At 52.1% G+C, this 20074-nt stretch overlaps 1 protein-coding gene across 2 annotated transcripts in view; it reads left to right on the forward strand.

Annotated features, from left to right (window-relative positions):
- Positions 1–10079, forward strand: part of CACNG2 (calcium voltage-gated channel auxiliary subunit gamma 2) — a 50416-nt gene extending 40337 nt beyond the window's left edge. The window contains exons 3-5 of one of the 2 annotated variants that reach the window (XM_061371762.1): positions 5524–5607; positions 8880–9020; positions 9472–10079. In XM_061371762.1, coding sequence (XP_061227746.1) covers positions 5524–5607; positions 8880–9020; positions 9472–10007 — 761 coding nt within the window. In that variant the 3' untranslated portion in view covers positions 10008–10079. The remainder of the gene's footprint in view (positions 1–5523; positions 5608–8879; positions 9021–9471) is intronic. The other variant, XM_061371761.1, reaches the window with a different exon arrangement.
- The last annotated feature ends 9995 nt before the right edge of the window (positions 10080–20074 follow it).

Raw genomic sequence — 20074 nt, forward strand, 5'->3', positions numbered from 1 at the left:
TCCACAAGCACTTTGTGTGCTCTCTGCCACTGTGCTCTTCAATCCCCCAAACCTGTGAGTGCTTCCGAGTGCTTCATTCCTGGAAGGGTGGAGAGCAATCAAAATGCCTTCAGAAGGCTTCTTCTGTGCTCCCCTTGGCACTTCATGAAACCTCAGCCCTTCGTCTTGAAGTCGTGTCAGGTTGGGCATTAACAACTCAGTGTCACTAGTGTCATTTTTTGACAGGGACAGCAGACCTCCCCTCCTTTGCCAATACGTGTAAGAAAGACACACCAACTGTTTGCCACATAGCTGTGGAATTTGTCTTCCCAGCCCAGAGGCTGGCTCTGAGCCCCACTTCACCACCTGGTTCAAAAGGACTCTGCCCAGAAACAGGGTCCTGGAGCAGACAGAAATGTTTGTGTTGGGTCTGACGACCTGCCCTTCCCGTGCCGCTTCTCACATTTATTTCATGGGTAAATAGTGAATATTAGTTTAATCTGCAACAAAGATCACATCTAAGGTAGGAATCACAAGTGTGAATCTGGGAGAGCTTTCATGTGTGCTCAGGCTTCGCGTTGATCTGGGAGAAGGTCACGTCAACGATGATCACATTACATTTGAACTGGAAGCTGGCGAAAATTATCTGGCCCAAAATGATTCAGTGTCTGATTGCTTTCATATTCTTATTATAAATACCCTCAGGCTATTTCCCTGAGGCAGGAAAATACTGTTATTCCCATTTTGAGTGAAAGATGAGGGGGGTGAAGTGACTTGCCTAAAATGATACTGGGAGCGTGGCAGAAAGAGGTACTGAATCCTTGGTTAACATCAAGCCATCTTTCTGAGCTTTTATCGACAACAGCTATATCCAGCCCCCTTTATTTATTTCTAGAAGCCATCATGCCAAAACCTCTGTTAAATTGGAGAGTGAGACCGAAGGAAAGCTTTCAGTGGATTGCTTTTTTCCATAAATGGAAATATCACAAATCATTCTGGGAAAACAGGTCTTTCTGTTCTCATCCCTCTTTGTCTCCTTCTCTCCTTTTGGACGTCTTTTCCTCTGCCTCTGGCTCCCAGTTTTCAGATGTACAGTCCTGACCATTTTAAAGTGTTCCTACCCTGCAGGAAGGGAGTAGCTTTTCATTCTTTGGAACTTACTATTTTGTGATGGATTGCACTCTGCAGGCAAGTGCGACTTCTGAAACAGGCAGGGCTGCACAAAGCGGCACAAAAATAAACCCCATCACCAGCAATACCGAGCAAGGTTCTCATCGGGGGTAGCTTGGTCTGACTCTTGCTGCAGCAGAGCTGACTGCTGCCAGCTGCCCTGGATAGACAGCATGTACCCAAGCAATGACCCGGATGTATTGGAGGTCTCTCTGAAGGCTGAATGCACAGTTAATGTCAATTTTCGTGCATCTTAGGCACTCGGTCCCTTTTGGCAGTGTGGCAGGTTGTCTCTGCTCTGTCTAAATGCCCTGGCCGGGCAACTTCTGTCCCAGTCCAGGCACTGGGGAAGGGGTGCCTGTTGCACCAGTCCTAGCTCCTCCAGGAGGCATTTTCCAAAGCTTGGGCAGGCCACAAGCAAACGGTGGGGATTGTGCCTAAGGACTCACAGTAATAGCCAGGGAACTTGGGGGCTGCTCTGTGATTTTCTATGGGCCTGGGCTTCCCCAGCCTTCCTATCCTGAGACAACACAGAGCTCCTCCCCACCTCCTCTGCAGCCTGCACATCCCAAGGCAGGCTGCTCAAAGGATGCCCACACCAATATGCCAGGGAGAGGGAGGTGACTGCGATGAATGAGAGAGACTGAAGAGCTGGTGGGTGAGCAAAGGAAATAGGATGAGGGGGGAGCCTGGACTGCACTGGGAGACCTGCAGGAAGGAGGTGGAAGCACGTGGCTTAAATTTCTCAGAGAGGAGTGCAGGAGAAGCCAGAGTGCTCAACACCTGCCTGTTTCAGGGTTCACAGCACGAAATGGCTCAAGTCGGGAAGAATGGGAAGGGCAAAAAGACACAAGTGCAAATGGAGATGTTGTTCTTACTCCCTTAAGGCCCTCCCAAATAGTAATTTGCTCCTGCTGAGGCATTCAGGAGTATTACCTATAGGGCAGCACACGGCTCTTCCCTCCCTGGCTCTGCAAACCGCACGTGCAGCACAGAAGGCTGTTGTGTCAGACCTCAGCAGTGCTGCTGAGCAGCTCCATCCCTCCTCCCCACCAGCACAGGTGCCAGGGATGCTGCTGCACCATCTCAGCAGGCCACAGATGTCTGTCAGAGAGCTGCTGAGTGACCTTGGCACAAGGAGTGACACTGAGGCCTTCCCCGCACCGAGCTGAACTGCTGCCATCCATCACTCACCGATACAAACTGGTGCACCTGCACCATGCCCTCATGTGCAGCACGAGGCAGAGGAGTGCTGGCACCCCTGTTTTACAGGGTGGGACTCCGAGGCAGAGACAAGAAGTGGTTCTAGCAGCAAGCCTGTGGCAGAGCAAAAACTGAATCCTGTTCTCTTACATCCCCAGTCAGCGTGTTAATGACCTAAATTCTGCATCCTTTCCCCATCCGTTGCCCAGAGGAGCTAGGAGGCAGTGGAGGAGAGGGTGTGATAGCACAGGAATTCATAGTCTGCTAAGCACAGACAAAGCAGGGGCTGAAGTGGGACCAGTGCTGCCCACCTTGCCAGCATAAACCCTGGCAGGGTTGAGCCAGGGAGGGGGGTCAGCCTGGCACAGCGTACCAGCCTGCAGTGAAGGGCAGCTCCTCAATGCCCCAGCATCTTAAGTAAGGCAAGGCTGGACAGCCCAATGGCCAAGCACCCTGCTGAGCCAGGTCAGCCTGGACTTTTGGACTCTCAGCACCAGGATCAAAGAGCCTTCATGTCCCCTCACCCTGACTAAGTAGCTGAACCTCTAACTAGCTATCCCACGCAAGTCCATGTAAAAGACACCCTGCGCAAGATGCGGTGTCTTTCCCAGGCAGCTTGATTCTTCACATAGGAATTAATCAGGCTCAAATACAGCAAGAAATAGAGTGGGGGAGAAGGAGAAAAGAAGAAGCAGGGAAAGGATGGCACAGAGAGAGGAGGTTTCCACATGCAATGCCTCTTCCCTCCCTGGCTGATTCCAGCTGGGGGTCTCCAGCTGTGTGGTGGGAGACTTGCCTGGGAAGTGCTCCCCAACAGCATACAAGCAGGAGGCACCCAGCCTCAAGATGTGCCAGGCAAGGAGCTGAAATCTGGTTTTGGAGGCTCCTTCAGTGCCTTGGAGAGCAGCGGTGCTTGCATGCACTGTACAGCAGTGACAGCAACCAAAGGACCAGGGTGATGAGCTGCTCACCTGTCATAGGCAGATGGCCCCAGGCAGTCAGGGGCAAGCAAGGGAAAGGACCCCCTTCATGCTATATCTACCTTCCTCACAGGTTTTTAGGTGGGCAAGAAGCAGGGTGGGAGTGTGGCAAAGGAATCTGGCTGTGCAGCTTTCCTTTCAGAAGACATATGGCTAAGAAGCAGACACTTCTTGAATGAGGTAACTGGATTGAGGATGGATGATTAATAACCTCCTTTCATAACCCACAGTTTCAGTGTGGGAATAACACTTCAGAACTACACAGAGAGGCTTTGTTCCTACTTTCTTCTCCTATTACTTACCTCTCACATGCACACACACTCCTCTGTGCTGTCTCTAGCCTCTCCATGGAAGCTCTTTGAACTAGTAGTTAAAGGCAGTAGGTATCTCAGAAGCATTAGACACAAGATGACTGGACGCAAACGGAGCTAAGCTTGGAGGCTGACCTAGAGGAACCTCCCTACCTGCCTTCTACAGCTATTTGCTCACCACTGCCTCCCAAAGCGTTCCAACCCTTGTTCCAGCAAGGCTCAGCCTTGAGAAGAAACTCAGAGGGAATCCTTTGAGCTTGGTCCTCCTTCCAGCTATGACCAAATATCTGGAAGGTCATTGGAATTAATCTGGAATAAAACTTCCAAGACATGACTCTGGGACCTGATATGGTGCCTGCAGGTCTCAGCCTGGGTAGGGTTGTCCTAGAAGAGCTCTGGATTCATCACATTCAACCCTTCCCAGAGGCAGCAACCACAAATGCAGTGGCTTCACTGTCCCCTCCCTGTGCACATCCAGCTGGTCCAGTGGCTGGGCTCAGGGACAGGGTGGCAGGCGGCTTTCCCATGTTGCCACAGCTTTTGTCACTCTCCAGACTCAGTCTCCAAGCCCTTCTGCTGAGGGATCCGTCAGCCTGAGCCACTTTGGTGGCTGACCTCTGGTGAGAGGACCAATGGGATCACCATGCCTATCCAGGTACCTCATGCAGACACTGCTTTTCACATTTCTGAACATATTATGCCCACCAGTTCTGTGTTAATGGCCAGCCAGTGCAAGAATCCAGAGGGAAATGTAAGGGGAAGAAGTTTGGGGGAACCCCAGAGGCATAAGGAAATTACCTTCCATGTGGGCACCCCTGTACCAGCATGAACAACCTGATCCTTTGAGATACTAGTCCACCAGTGGTCATGATGATGACATGGTTTGAGGGTTACCTCTCTGGAGTGGTGTTCGTGATTTCAAGAGGAGAGAGACATGAATGATGAAAATAAGAACCTAGTCAACATCTCAGATGACAAAAGACTAGGAAGATGTTGCTTGCCTCCTGCTGAGATGGCTTTGCTGGTCATAGAGTGTGTGGAAAAGGATGCCCCATGACTAAAGCTAGCAGAGGCCCTGTGCATAAGACAGTCTGCTGAAACTGAGGGTGACCAGCCTGGGTTCCCTCACTTACAGTAGAAGATTTTGCTCTCCCAGTGCAAAGGGTGTTTTGCTGCTGAGCGAGGTACACACACATGCACCAAGCTTCCTGTAGCCTTAGTCTGTGAGAGGACACAAGAGGAGACCCGATAAAGGTATGCAAAACTAAGCAGTCTTATGGAGAAAGTAGACTAAGAGCTTTTGTTCTTCTCACACTGCACCAGAACAGAATGTATCCTGCACATGAAAAGAATAGGCAGCGAATTCACAGCTGATTTTCCACCCAAACCTGATCACCGCTGCTGGGTTCCACTGAAGCCACACCAGGTGAAGCACAAACACCCACAGTCACACTGGTCAATGCTGAGGGAAGGGACTCTGGCCCTTGTGCTTCACAGGGTGATCCAGCTTCTGGCTCCTCTTCCCACCCCACCACCTTCCTTGGAGGTGGGCAGTGCTCTCCTGTCTATCTGCAGCATGAATCATGCCTCCTGGCCAAAGCTCCTGCTGCTCTCCACCACTGAGTGAGGGGTGCTGGGCTAGGTGGGCATCAGGCTGGATCCAGACAGTGAAGCCCATGTTCCTGTGCAAATAAGAGGGAGATGCATGTGTGAGCATGCAAGGAGAATACCTGGGCATTTAATGGGCATCTATACGCGATCAGGAGTGTTGCCTGGAGGGAAGGCAGGGAGGGCATAAAGGGCGATGCAGAGGGCAGTTGTTCCTGCGAGGCAGGTTTTGGTGTTCTCATTTGTTCTTGTTTTTTTCTCTTGTTCCCCAGGGAATTTTAAAGGTCTGTGTAAGCAAATCGATCACTTCCCTGAGGATGCAGATTATGAAGCCGATACAGCAGAATATTTCCTCCGTAAGTCTGCAGGTTCTTCCTCTTGCAATGGCTCGTAGGTGCTAGCGTCGGGTGCTTTTTGTTCTCTGTAGGTAAGGTGGTGGATATGCTGGGACCTGTGAGGCTCAGCAAGCCAGAGGAGGTGACCCCAGAGCCACACTGCCCCCCCGACCAGTTCCACTCTCACCTCCTTGGGGCCCTGCCCATAAGACAGTGCAAGCTTCAAACTCACAGTAACAACTGCTGGCTTTTTTTATTAATGGCAATTAACCTTGATATAAATCTAGAGTCTTAGTTCAAATCCACTGGAGAGCTGCTGAGCAGGTGTAAGGGGAGGACTGGGCTAGCTGGGGCAGTGTGAGTGCATGTGAGAGTGTGTGTGTCTTCCTAAAGCAGAGGAAGTTTATATTTCCTTACCTGATACTCTGGTTGCATCAGATTTAAGAAATTAGCTGCACTGTGTCTGAGGAGCACCTATTTCTGTCTTTATCTTTCCCAAAACACCAGCTGCCTATAAAGGCTGCAGGTCTGATCTGTGCTGCTTTTACTGATGGGAATGGGAAGCAGGAGAAAGGACAGTAAGAGCCCTTTGAAGAAAAGACCTGGTGCTCATACCCAGAGCCACTTGGAGAGGTGCTGTAAACCAGGCACATGGCATCCCCATAAGGAAACCTAACCTGAGCTCCAAGCCCAGCCTGGGACATGCGGGTGAAGCAGGGCAGATCAACACCATGTGTTGCACTCCCTGATCACAAGCCAGCATTTCCACCTTGCCCTAGAGGCAAGAGCTTGCTCTTCTTTTAGGCACGGCTCAACAGGGATCATTCCTCCTCTTAGGTCCCCACCTTGCTATCCTGCCCTCCCTCTGCAAGCCCAATGCCTTTTGACATCACGAGAAGAGATCTTCTCCATTCAGAAATCTGAGATGAGAGCTTTTGACCTCCCAAGGTTAAGCATCAGAGGACTCCAAAAGGCTGGGAGTCTTTCAGAATAGCTCCTTGTCAGTCAGGCATTCTCCAAGCCAGATGTGGAGACCCAGCCCTGCGGCAGGGATGAGAGAGATAATTTAGGCTCTGTGAGGCTCATTTGTATGTGAAAAGAGGCGGACCTTATGCTGCTTCCTCTTGGTTTCTCAAACAGTTCTTCATCCACTGTAAATTGTAAATAACCCAGGGAGATTGCTTCCTTCAGATGCCTTTCTGCAGCATCAGCCTCTTAATCGCTGCTTGGCCCCTGAACAGCAGAGCTGAATACAGGGGTTTGATCCAGTTTGGCACAGCGGCTGTGCAGGCTGCCTCTGAGGCCAAACCTGCTCTTGCAGAGCTGTTTGAGAGAGAGGAAGCTGCTTGCAGCATCAGCTGCACTTCAGAAAGAAGAGTTGGGGGAAGGGGCCAAGCATCTCAAGAAGGATGAGTCTGTTCCCTCAGAGGGAACAAGATCTGAGCACACAAACTGACCCATCATCAGAACCTGATGGCATCCCAGTGTAGAGCCCTTTTCAAGAAAGAAACAGGTTCAAAGAGGAATTTGGTGAGTCAATAAAGGACTACTTGGATCATTCATGAGGGAAGTGGGATTTCTGCTGGCTTAGACATGACTGAAGAGGGACCCCACTGAACAGCTTCTTCCCAGGACTCCTGCCAAACCGGAGTCCCTGGGCGCTCTTCATGGGCGATGCCTGGTGGTACTGGCAAGGACAGCTAGGAAGTTGTTTATTATCATCAGACTAAGCCATTCCCTCATTTAGGAGACCAGGACATAACCGCGGGGCAGTGCCCACAGCCTTGCTAGAAGGGCTTAGACTTTATTTCTGCCAACCATCCACTTAAGGTGTGTTAGTCTCTTTGAAATCAAACGCCTCTTGTCAGGAAGCTCTTTGCTTCCTGCCATTTAAGCTTCACATTGTCAAATCCCACCTTGCTTTCCAGAAGCTATTAAGAAGGTTATTATCACTATCCTGGTCCCTGAAACACAGCCAGGCAGAACTGGAAAGCAAGCAAGAGAGGTTTCTCCCTGCCGTTTGCATTCCCTATGCACAGGCAGTGGGCTAAGGCCTCCCCTCAAAGAGCTAACTGCTTGTGCCTGGTAGGGTCCTGATGCCAACAGGCTCTTTGAAGCACGTTCTCTGCCCACTTAGGCGTAAATCCTGTGCTTGCTTCAGTAGGGTTCATTCTTGCAGGCAAGGATGTATTGGCTTTCATCCCCCCTTCCAGATCTTTGCTCCACATGCTGAATTGCACCAGCCACTCTGATACCTTTCTTTACCAAGCAAGCCTTCATTTCATGCTTTAACAGCTTGCTTTCTCTTGGGAAGGAAGAAGGGAAGGCCTTCCTAATTAAAATATATGAATATTGGCCACACGAACACAGGCAGCCTGTTGGTACCCACTGAGCAGCCCACAGTCAGCATGTGCACACTTGCGTGTGTGTGCACATCTATACACAGACCTGGCCTTTTGCTGTGTGAATACAAGAGAGTCCCCCCAGCAGCTTTGGGGTATGTTTTGCATGTGTGTATGAGCATATACATGCATCAGTGCCATTGCCCTCTGCTGGCTGAGCCATTCCCGTTATCGACCAATGGAGAGTGCGTGTGTGGGAGCTGGCACATCCGAACCCATCACTGCCCTCTGGAAGGAGCCCAGTTGTTCAATCACTAGGATAAGCCCCGTGCTTCAGCGTGGAGGGCTGGGACTTCAGGTTCTCGGTCCTCACTGCAGCCACAGAGCACCAGGAGCTCCTTCCCAACCCTAAAAAGATACATAAATAAATAAATCTCTCCTTGAGATGCTCAGGCCCTTTCAGGAGGATTTGAGATCGAGCAGCTCCATGGGAAGCATTTGTGTGGCTGGTGGCTCTTGGAAGAGCAGGCTGGAGCAGCAATGCCCCCCAGGAGGAGAAGCTGGATGGTGCCAGGGCTCCCCCTCCAGTCCGTTGTCCCCCCAAAATTGGAGGATAAGACAGTGTAAGGGGGGGGACAGGGAGCACGGCAGGGTCCCAGCTCAGCCAACAGCCCCACACCTCCCCACACTGAGCCACCAGCTTCATGGCAGCAGACAGGGAGCAAGAGAGATGTTTCAGACAGCTCTCTTTTTCTGACACACTTTGTTTCTCTCTCCCTCCCCAATGCATTTATCCGTCCTTGTATTACTTCCCCCCACCTGCACATTGCCTTCTGTGTCTCCCCTCTACCCCCACTCGCGTACCCCCACGTAACCCCATATCCTCCCCCCTTTTTCCTCTCTCTCACACCTCTGTTGTTCTTTCTGCCCTGCTCCCTCTCTCCTCTGCAGGGGCTGTTAGAGCCTCTAGTATTTTCCCGATCCTGAGTGTGATTCTGCTTTTCATGGGTGGACTCTGCATTGCAGCCAGCGAGTTCTACAAAACCCGACACAACATCATCCTTAGTGCTGGCATCTTCTTCGTGTCTGCAGGTAAAGGGATGCACAGGGCCCGATGCTCCTGGGATCTGGGAGATGGACAGCCTGCTCAGCTGGGGCATCCTGCATGGGATCAGTTGCTCAGGCAGGAATGCTTATGGTTCCTATCTCTGATGAGCCTTATTTGGGGTGAAAGCAAGCCTTTTCACCCTGCTTCCTTGCCTGGAAAGGGCAGGCAGCTGCACCCTGCAGGCAGGAGGGGCTTTCCTGCTGCTTGGGAGATGCTGGAGGGAGAAGGTTTCTTTCCCTACCGATGGCATCTCTCAGGAACCAGCCGGGAGTGCAGTCCGGCGATGCTGCAGGCGTGCAAGGAGGGTCTTGCCTAGTTTCCTAGGGGAAGTGGCCCACTGGGAGCAGATGGGAGTCTGGGGGCCCTTCTGTCCAAAACCCCCATGTGTGACTTCCCTGACATCTACCTTTCTCTTCTCCGCCATCCGGCTGGCAGGTCTGAGTAATATAATTGGCATCATCGTATACATATCAGCCAATGCTGGAGACCCCTCCAAGAGTGACTCTAAGAAGAACAGCTACTCCTACGGCTGGTCCTTCTACTTTGGGGCCCTGTCCTTCATTATAGCCGAGATGGTGGGAGTGCTGGCCGTCCACATGTTCATAGACCGGCACAAACAGCTGCGCGCCAACGCTCGTGCCACGGACTACCTCCAGTCCTCCGCCATCACCCGCATCCCCAGCTACCGGTACCGCTATCAGAGACGCAGCCGCTCCAGCTCCCGCTCCACTGAGCCTTCACACTCCAGGGATGCCTCTCCCGTTGGGATCAAAGGGTTCAACACCCTCCCATCAACAGAGATCTCGATGTACACCCTGACCAGGGACCCGCTGAAGGCAACCACCACCCCTACCGCCACCTACAACTCCGACAGGGACAACAGTTTCCTCCAGGTTCACAACTGTATCCAGAAAGAGAACAAGGACTCTATCCACACCAACACAGCCAACCGCCGGACCACCCCGGTATGAAGCTGTCTCCAGGAGCTGAAAATGGGGCAGGAACGGGCAGGAGATGGGGTGGGATGCGGGGTGGGAAGGGTGGAAGAGGGGCGAGGGTAGCAGGGGGGTGGGAAGGAGAAGGAGGAGGAAGAGGAGAAGGAGGAGGAAGCGCCCCTTGGGGACCTTCCCAACGCAAAAAAAAAAAAAGAAAGAAAAAAGAAAAAAAAAGAAAAAAAAAAGAAAAAATCCACCAAAAAAAACCAACAAAACAAACAAAAAAAGGACAAAAAATAAACAACCAACGAGCAAACAGATAAACAAACAAGCGAGTGAACAAAAAAGACAAACAAATGACAAGGAAATGAGAGGAAAGAGACAACAGCGAGAAAAAAAAATTCTTAAAAAATAAAAAAGAAAAAAGAAAAAAAGAAAAACTTTAAAACTGAGAGAAAGAGATTTAAAAATAGAAATAAATTTAAAAGAAAATGCATGATTTCCCATGTACCATTATTTTAACATTTAATAAAAACAGACTTAAAAAATATAAAAGGGAACCAAGAAATAACAAAAGAGGATAAATCCAGTGGGATGAGGAGGAGGAGGCAGCTCTTTGGATTTTGGGGGGTTTTATTCTTTACTTTTACAGTTTCTTTCCCACTTACCCTTAATCCAGCACAGGCTCCTTGGGGGACAGGGACTGGGGGTCCCGACGGCAGCGACTTTGGTGTCCTTGGGCCGCTTACAGAGGATCCCAAGGTGCTGGGGGCTCAGCCATGACCCACTCTGTTTCCCCAGGACCCATGGGGATCCGCTCCATTCCCCCAGGACAGATGGGGATCCGCTTATGCCCCACAGGTCCATAGGGGTTAAGAGCGACTCCTGTCCCTAGGGAATGCAGGAGCCCATGCTGAGTCACCCCTCCACAGTGTCCCCAGGGGGGATCCCTGATTCCCTTGCACTGGGTACCCTGGGGTCAACGGTGACAATGCAAAAAGCAAACAGACACAGTATATAAAGAGAAAGATGTACACAGAGACAAAAAAACAAAAACGGACAAAAAAAAAAAAGAGGTTTCTTAAAAAAAAAACCAAAAAAAAGTGGCAATTTTTTTAATAAAACAACAGCTATAAATAAATGTAAATACAATAAGTGGATTTACTTGCAAGAAAAGCAGATAGTATTATTTTTTCTTTTCATTTTTGTTTTCTCCAGCTTTAAACTGTGAACAAAAAACAAAGAGAAAAAGCAATGGGGAGTGTGGTGGGAGGTGCAGGTAGAGGGTGGGGGCTGTGGAGGGGAACCATGGGTCCCATTCCTTCGGGATGCTGCTGCTGTGGTCCAGGGGGGGATATGGGAGGCCAAAGCTGAGGGCAGCGTGCCGACAGGGGGGACAGCACTCGTGCATGCACATGCCCATGTGCTTACATACGTGTGCCCAGGCACGGGCACGCTCTCCTGTGAATGCTCCAGAGGCTTCCCAGACAGCCCCCAAATCTGCCTAGATCCCACTTAGGTCCTGCCAATGGGGCTGCAGCCATGTGGGCGCATGGCAAGGTCTACCCAGCCCCTGAAATAGCTCTTGTCTCCCCCCCACGTACAACCAGCCCGCCCTGACCCAAAGCTGGCCACCGGCTTTTAGCCTTGACACATGTAGCCCCAGCCCACATCCCAGGGAGGCCCCTGCTCCGGGCCTGAGCATCCCAAGTCCCAGTGGCCATGCCAGGGAGAAGTGAGAAGCCATCGGGCATCTCTACACCCGCTGGGTTTTGTCCTCGTTCCCTCCTCGCCGGGGCATCCAGTCCCAGTGTGGCTTCATCCACAGTGAACAGGTGAGCTGGGCCCCCACCCCAGGACCCCTGCTCTGGTGGCAGCCCCTTCCCAGGGGTACCGGGGCCAGCTTTTAATCCAGTTCCCCCATGGAGGCAGAGGTAGGGGAGCACATGGGGCTACAGTGACACCCTGCAAGCCGCTGGCCAGCCCAGGGAGAGGGCAGGGCCCCCTGTGGGGAGGCTTGCAGGAGGGGGCTGCTGAGCCCTTGGGCAGCTCAGACCCACTTTTCGACTTCTTCTCCGTCCTCGTTCCTGATGCTCCAGTTTTTCGGAGCTGCGCAGTCCCCGCTTTGGGTCCCAGTGGGGCTTCTGCTTCAAAGAAACCTCCACCTCCCTGCTGCTTTCACCCCCCTTCCTTGCCCCAGAGCAGGGCAGTGGGCAGCAATCGGGAGGGGGTCACCCCTAGAAACAGCATCACTGGGCAAGAGGAGGATGAGAGCGGCTTGGTTGGGTGTCCAGGCTCCCCCTACCACTGAAATCCCCTCCCTGACCCCACAGCCCTTTAAAAGAGATTCACAGCTACCCCCCTGTTCCGGTGCCTCTCAAGGAATAAGTTGAAGCTGATTTCCCAGACCCCGGCATTGGGGTTCCCATCCCCAGCTGCCCCGTCGCCTGCCCAATGCCGTATGGAGCTGGGGAGCATTCACAGGGCTGAGTGTGCCCCCCGGGGACAGGCGGGAAGGGAAGAGTGCCGGGAGAGCGCGGATGGGAGGCGAGGGCTGGCAGGGAAGCTTTCTTCCGAGGGTGTTGTTCATGTCCAGCTCAAACCAGTACAAGAAACCAACTTCCATTTCCTTTATTTCATGGTTTTTTTCAGACTGTTAAAAAGAAAAAAAATTTTAAAAAGAGAAAATGACAAAAAAAAAAATCCTGGTACATGAAATAAAGATTTTTTTTTTTTATAACTTGGTCCTCATTTATGTGGATTTATTGGGGGGGAGGAGAGTTCCCCAAACACCAGCAAGAAAGTCAACTACTGGACAGTTCTGTCCTCTTTGGCAACTGGGTGGACGCTCTTGCTTCAGTGGCTCTTCTCAAGTTGGTCTTCACGATACAAGGCGAGAGGAGAGGGCTTTGCTACAACCTTTTCCAAAGTAAGTGCAGGTAAATGCAAGTCACACACATGGGCTTTTCCTGCTGCCCTCCAAATATCTGCTCCAGCCCCTGTTTAGCCCCCAGCATTGCTGCTCCGGTCCCATTCCTCCCAGGATTGTGTTACCACAAAGGATACTACCCAAACTCCTACCCAAAGAGAGCAGTTCTCATATCACCAAGCCAGGAACCACTCAGCTCAGCGTTCGCACAGGCTGGAGGGTCAAAAAGGAAAGAGAAAGGAAAATGGGACTAATGTTGTTTTGGGGGTTTTGTTCAACCACTCATGGGATTTGGGTGATTCCCTCAGTAGCTGGGTTGGCAGTGGCTGCCTGGTGGAAATGCTCAGCATCAGAGCCCTGAGTTGGGGGTTTCTTACACCCAGAAATGGGTGAGGTATGTCCCCTCACCTCCCACCCCACCACTGGCAGCAGGGGTGCCACCGACGTGCTGAGATCCCCTCACCTCCACTGGGCTCCTGCTTACCGTGGGACCCTCCATGGCTTTCTGGAGTGAACCAGGATTCCCATCAGACCCCATCACCGGCAGCTCAGAGGGGTGATGGGGATGGAAAGCCGCAGAGGCACAAAGCCGCTCTGAAGTGCAGCCAGGGTCTGACCCATGGTGGGCTGGATGAGCAGGTAGGATGAGGGGTTTAATTCAGTGGGGGCAGGGGGGCTGCAGCATGAAGGTACACTTGGCTCCAAAATGATGGGTCCACTGATGGGTCGCAGTGCCATCACAGCAACACAGTCCACCCACCACCTGATGCACATTGCACAGGTTGATACCAATGCTCAGAGTGTAGATCCTCTGATCAGCATCACTGGGTACCCGCAGCCCAACAACCTTCAGCTCACCCCTCTCCTTTGGGCCCCTGGTAGCACCACACAGACACCCCATGCCCCCCAGCATGCTTGTCAGCACACACATTTCGTGGGCCAGCCAGCCAGATGCTTCACCACCAAGGTAATTGGGGGCACTCGCCGCCCCATTTATGATCCTCCTCCAGGGACCCTTCCCAGGAGCAGCTTCTCCAAGAAGGAGGGCACAAGGAGGGGAAAGGCAGCAAAGCAGGCCAGGCACTGGCTCTGAGGGACACCGGGGAGCTCCTGGCTGTGACATACACACATCTAGGATGCAGCTGTCTTCCTGTCCTGTCTAGCTCACAGACCCCAAAACCTTCTCACCCCCTTCTGATCCCCTTGCCTGGCTCTGAAGCTGCCACCAGTGCTGGGTGCTGCCACCCAGGCACGGGTGGGATGAGCTGCAGAAACCCTTGTGCATCTTCATCCATCCTCCCTGGGACTCTGGGGAGATGAGGCTCCACTTTCCATGTGATGCAGCAGGGAGTGCGTGGCTTAGCCCCCTACATGACTCCAGGAGACGCTCCTTCCTCACAGGGTGCACATGGTCTTACTTAATCCTTTCTGCTTCTCCCCTTCTTCTGGCTTTTACAGATGGGGCAATGGCAGGGGAACCACACCAGCAGGAAATCTGGCATGAGGAATGCATGGGGAACACTGTTCAAATGGGGCAGCCTCCATTCCATAATAATTAATACTCAGCACTTCTACAGCACTTTTCATGTTCAAAGCACATTGCAAACATTAACTAATTAATCTGTTACGTTAAGCGATATCTTAAAGGGGTAATGTTGAAAGCAATTCCCACTCTCTCCCATGGGACATTAAGACTTGGATAGGTGCAAGACCCTAAAATGCCACCCTGTGCCCCTCTTGGGTCTCAGTGCTCCCCAGAACATTTGCTTGCCTCTTCCACAGGGATCAGCATCTTCTCCACAGCACTGAGACACTGAGGTGCTGGGGATGCCAGGGACTTGCAACTGACAGGTCAGTTAAAATACCTGGATCGGAAAAGTCCACCTGCATGGGGTGGTTTCTCAAATCTGAGGACACACTTCCAAATGCTGGCCAGGGATGGGTGGAAAGCAGGCAGGTGTCTACCAGGGAGGATGCTGCCCCACTCATAGCAACCGTCTAGGATGGCTCTGGCAAAGGATCCAAGCTTGAGAGGGTGTGGTGGTGCCTGAGGAATGCCAGCCAGCACTGACAATGATGCCAGGTCTTTCCTCACCATGGAGGCAGCATGGCTGAAGAGGGGGCTCCCTTTGAGGGACAGTACAGGGTGAGGGAGCACTTCCTGCTGAGTAATGCCCAGCTCCTGGCACTCATGGGTCTGTTGTTAATGTGTGCTTACTGCTACTCTGCTGCCTTCCTCATATGGACCTTAGCCAGGACTGGCTGGGTTTTGGGAGACACTCTTGAGAGCTCCTAATACGGGGAAACCCAGATACATGGCCATCAAATTAACACCGGGCATTTAATAGCATCATTGAAATGGTTTAAACACCTAGAGGTAGTAATTAGTAATAATGGTTTGGTGAGGGAGGAAATTAAGAGCCAGGTATGGAGCCCAGTACTTTTCTCTGCAGGTAATTTTTAGTGCCAAATGACTACAAAGAGAGGCCAAGCACCAGACACACAAGCCTACTGTCTTGTTTGCATGTAAGAACTGACACAGGGGAGGAAGGCAGTTGCTTATCTCACCTTTTCAAAGCCAAGCACTGGGGCCAAGGATGCAGAGAGCCTCAAGAAGGAGAACTGGTGCAGAAGTGGGGTCTGTGAGGGTGCAGTCAACCTAACAAAAGCCTCTAGGTGAGGAAGGATGGTAAAGGGCAGGCCAGCTGCATGTCCTGGGGGCTCTGTCTGAGAGTAGAGGTGGCTCCAGACACTCAGCATCCCCTCCTTGGGTGCCTTCCAGCTGCTGGGGGCTTCTCCCCTCCTTTCCCCAGGCCCTTTCAGACACCCCCTGCAGAGACAGAAAGAAGAGGCAACAGTTTTGGTAGGGAAGGGAGGCAGAGGAAGGACAAATATTAAGAGCAGCCAAGGATCTATACAGATTAAGGGGATATGAATTAAATGCCTCCAGCCTGAGATTTCCCTCCAAAAGCAGAGAACAAGTCATCCCTCTTGCTAAGCTGAGGCATGGAGCTGGACCCCATGGTGGCACTGGGCCATTATGCTGCTTCTCACCCAGGCAGGGCATTTACAAGAAGTTGACCAAACCAAGCACATCCAAGCCACATTTTAATGGCTCCACACAGCTCCAGAGCAGCTGTGCAACCAAAATGCATCATGGAGAGGAGAAAAATCCCTCCAGGACATGGGACAGGTCCTAAAAAAAGCCTTTCCCTGGGGATCTATGCCCACAAGGGTAGGGCAGACATTGGTGATGTTCCAGTGTCCACAACGGATACTGCATCCTAAGACCATGAACCACTGGTGGGTAGAGCAGTGCTGAGGACCTACCAGACATGGAGCTGCAGTGAGGACCCCACCAGAAAAGACAGGACCCCGATGGGCTGTGCTGCTTCCCCCAGGCATAGCATCAGAGGCTCACCCAGCCATCGCCTTTCCAGGCTGCAAATCCCAGCTCTGACCTGGCTCCAGCAGAGCCAACGCAGACGTGAACCATTCTGGCAGAGCGCTGTCATTTGTGCCAGTTTTACAGTGTGGAGAGGAGTGCGAATGACGCCAAACCCTGCTGGCCTCATTTCACTTGCCCTTTATTGAAACCTCCGGGCCTTGCACCCTGGGCACACACCAACAGGGATGCAATGTCTCATGTGTGCAGAGAGGGCTTGGAGGAGGTAGCCTTGACTGCCTCCGTAGCGGGCAGCTCTTGACATTGTGGAAAGTCGCAGGAGAAGACTGACCCAGCACCAGAAGCTTCAGCAAAGCAGTCAAGATACACAGCTATGGGCTGAATCCCAGAAACAGATCCGCAAGGGCAAAGCACTGGGCTTGGGAAAGGGTTTTCTCTGCTGCTGCTCCTCCTGCCGCTCCTGATCCCCTCGGGGATGGAGAAAACAAGGGAGTTTGCTCTCTAGGGACCTGTCAATCAGAATCTGCCACCACCGTTTAATTTGCTGAATTTATGCCTGCCAGGAGGCCGGCCTGCCAGCCCGTTCCTGAGCAGGCAGTGCCATCCCGTGGGATGAGCTCAGCACAGCAGCCGAGCCTCAGAGCCGCACTATGCGGGAGCCGAAGCAGCCGCACAGCTCCCATGTGGGAGACATCACTTGCTCAGTGTCCCACACAGGACAGGAGTGGCTGGGACCATTTCCAGTCTGCCAGGGCTCCTCACCTCTTGCTTCCCCTTATTCCCCCTCTCCTTCCAGAAGGAAAGCTCCGAGGGGTCATAGTGACATAACTGGATATGGGGTTCAGCTTACCCCCAACCCAGGACAGGCTCCAGCAGGTCCCAGGTATGTATATATATACGAGGGGCAGGTATAACTTTAGGAGGGGAGGGCAGACAATAAAGCTGTGACCCTGACCTTGGTGTGGTCATGAGGTTGGAGGCAGCATGTCCCAGCAAGGCACCCTCCATCAGCAAACTCCCCACCTCTCCTCTGAATTTTACAGCTCCTCTGGTCTCCTGCTGGTGCTAAGCCAGGCATCATCCAGGAGTGTTCACTGCAGAGATGCTTCATTCATGGAGAGAAAAGGGCAACCCCACAGAGCATTTCACAGTCAGGGAGCCCCATGGCTGCCCCACACCTCCTTCTGTCCTTGCTGCTACCACCCAATGGCTTCATGCTGCTTGTGGGCCCTTCTGGGGAGTGAGCCGTGCAGGGAAGGAGAGAAGCTTCCCAGCTCCAGACCTTTCCCATCCCTTCCTGCAGAGCCCACAGCAAAGCGTGGACCCGACCTTGGGAATCAGCTGTGACCTTGGGAAGTGCCTTATCCAGAAGGACAGGCTCTGGAGAGGGAAGAGGAGAGAAAGAAGGACCTTGGGCTGCTGCAGAGGGAGCTTGCTTTCTGGAGCAAGGCTGAGAGTGCGCATCCTTTCCACTGCCTCGAGGTGCCTGACGCCCGATGGGGGACATACACAGCACAGCTTTGCCAGAAGGGACAAAAGCACCCGGCTGACTCCTCCAAAGACAGAAGAGAGCAGATGGCACTGAAATCTGCTCAAGAGGAGAGGAAGGAATAGCCCCGAGGCTCCACAGTCCCTGCACCCCAAGAGGCACATTTGTTCCCAGCCAAGCGTGTCGGCCAGCCCACTCTCTGACTTACCAAGGAGCAGGGAAAAGAATGGCAAATGTGGGCTGGCTGAGCTGCTGTGTGTCCCTTGGCACTGTGCTCTTTTGTGGGGACTTTCCTGAGAGACCCTGAGAGAGAAACAGCATCTTATACATAGCTAGCATCTGCATTTGACTCCTTACTGCCTTGATAACTTGTTCTTGTGCAAATGGGGTTCAACTCTGCTCACTAGCAGAAATCAGTTGGTGTTCAGCCTGGAGTAGAAGATCTCTGGGGAGATCTTACAGCAGCTTTTCAGTACTGAAGGGGGCCTACAAGAAATCTGGAGAGGAACTTTTTACAAGGGCATGTAGTGACAAGACAAGGGGGAATGGCTTCAACTTGAAAGAGGAGAGATTTAGATTAGACATTAGGAAGAAAATCTTCACTATGAGACAATGGTGGTCAGACACTGGAACAGGTTGCTCAGTTGTGAATGCCTCATCCCTGGCAGAGTTCCAGGCCAGGTTGGATGGGGCTTGGAGCAACCTGCTCTAGTGGGAGGTGTCCCTGCCCATGGCAGGGGGTTGGAACTGGATGAGCTTTAAGATCCCTTCCAACCCAAACCAGCCTGGGATTCTGTAATTCCATGATCCTATGATTCTATAGTAAGATTTTCTTCCTGCCTCCTGATGTCCTGCTTGGACCTCTTTACCTGGTTTCAGTAAACAGTAGCTTTCCAGAAGAGGGACCAGCGAGGCAGAAGCATGTGGAGAACATGATTAGCTCCAGAAGATTCTGATTTTTCATGGAAGTTACCGTAACACTGGCAGTGTCAAAGCAAATTACTGTGGACCTTTCTGTGCTGGACAGGGCCCCTTGTAAAGAAAGCCCACATTGCCTGTGGCTCTGCTCATAGACACCAGGATCCCTTTCAGTTCGGTGCTGAATATAACTCAGACACTGGAGAACTGCAGGGCAAGGAGGAGAGCTCCTGCAGCTGAAGAGCAAACCTCTACCTCAGTAATGAGAAGTCTATCACCCTCCATCATCCTGGGCCACATCCTCTTCCCTGCTGTTGGTCCAGCTGGGTCTATGCAGCATTTCCCCAATGCAGCAGCTGTGACCTGCTTCTGCCTCTTTTGACACAGTTCCCCATCACCACAATAGCTTGTATCTCTAACGTACTTCTCCCTCAGTGAGGCAGGGAAATAATGTCCCTCCCTGCACAGCATAGAGGTGCCAGCTCCCACTGGAGGGGTTAACTGGGGTGGCCTGAAAGACAGCACATAGAGCAAGGATTGCAGCTCAGCCTGTGCACTCCCAAGCTCATACCCCAGCCACTGCACCAGCCTTCCTCTCCTTCTGCAGGCTCCGAGCCAGCAGGGACACTGCTGGCACCAGCTGCTCTAATTGAGCTTTGTAGAATAAACGTGTGGAATTAGCCTGTTGGCTGCTGGGATGAAATCCAGCGCTGAGTTCAGATCAAAGGAGGCAATCTTGCTGACAGTTTGTGGGGAGACAGCTGGACCCAGGCTCCTTCTGCAGCTCTGGAAAGAGCAGTGCTCAGCAGCTGAGGATGAGAACAGAGTATAATACATGCTGCCTCTTCCATGATACACGTGGCCGGGCCCTGATGGTCAAAGCTACAGAAGCCATGGGAGACATCAGACAATGGTGATAAAAACAGTCAAAGCCAACCAAGAGACAGCACTAATTCAGAGAAAGACTGGGTCTGTGAAAATCCAGCCAAGCATTTCTCCAAGAAAGCAGCCACACGAAGAAGGCAGGTTTATAGTCCAGCCTCCGGGAAAGGGATGAAGGTGCTGAGAAGGAGGCCACGTGTCGCAGTGAAGCACATGGTGTGGGAGAACAGCAGACTGAAAAGGCAAATAAAAGAGCAATGGGAAAGATGGGATTCAAAGAAGAAAGCCAGGAAAGGACAGAGGGTTTCCCAGTGCGTGAACACTGCTCTGTGGCAGAAGCCAGTTCCTATACAGCCAGGGCTGGTTGCAGTGAAAGCCCATGAGCCAGCAGTGAGCTCTTCTGTTTAAAGACAGCGATGATGACTTTAGAAGAAGAGTCTGACCTGAAGAGGGGTGTAAAGGTCAGGTTTCCCCACAGG

This window comes from Neopsephotus bourkii, unplaced genomic scaffold (genome assembly GCF_033783945.1).
Source record: "Neopsephotus bourkii isolate Nb327-2 ecotype Australia unplaced genomic scaffold, CSIRO-AGI_Nbou_v1 NB_1589, whole genome shotgun sequence".
NCBI classification, from domain to species: domain Eukaryota; kingdom Metazoa; phylum Chordata; class Aves; order Psittaciformes; family Psittacidae; genus Neopsephotus; species Neopsephotus bourkii.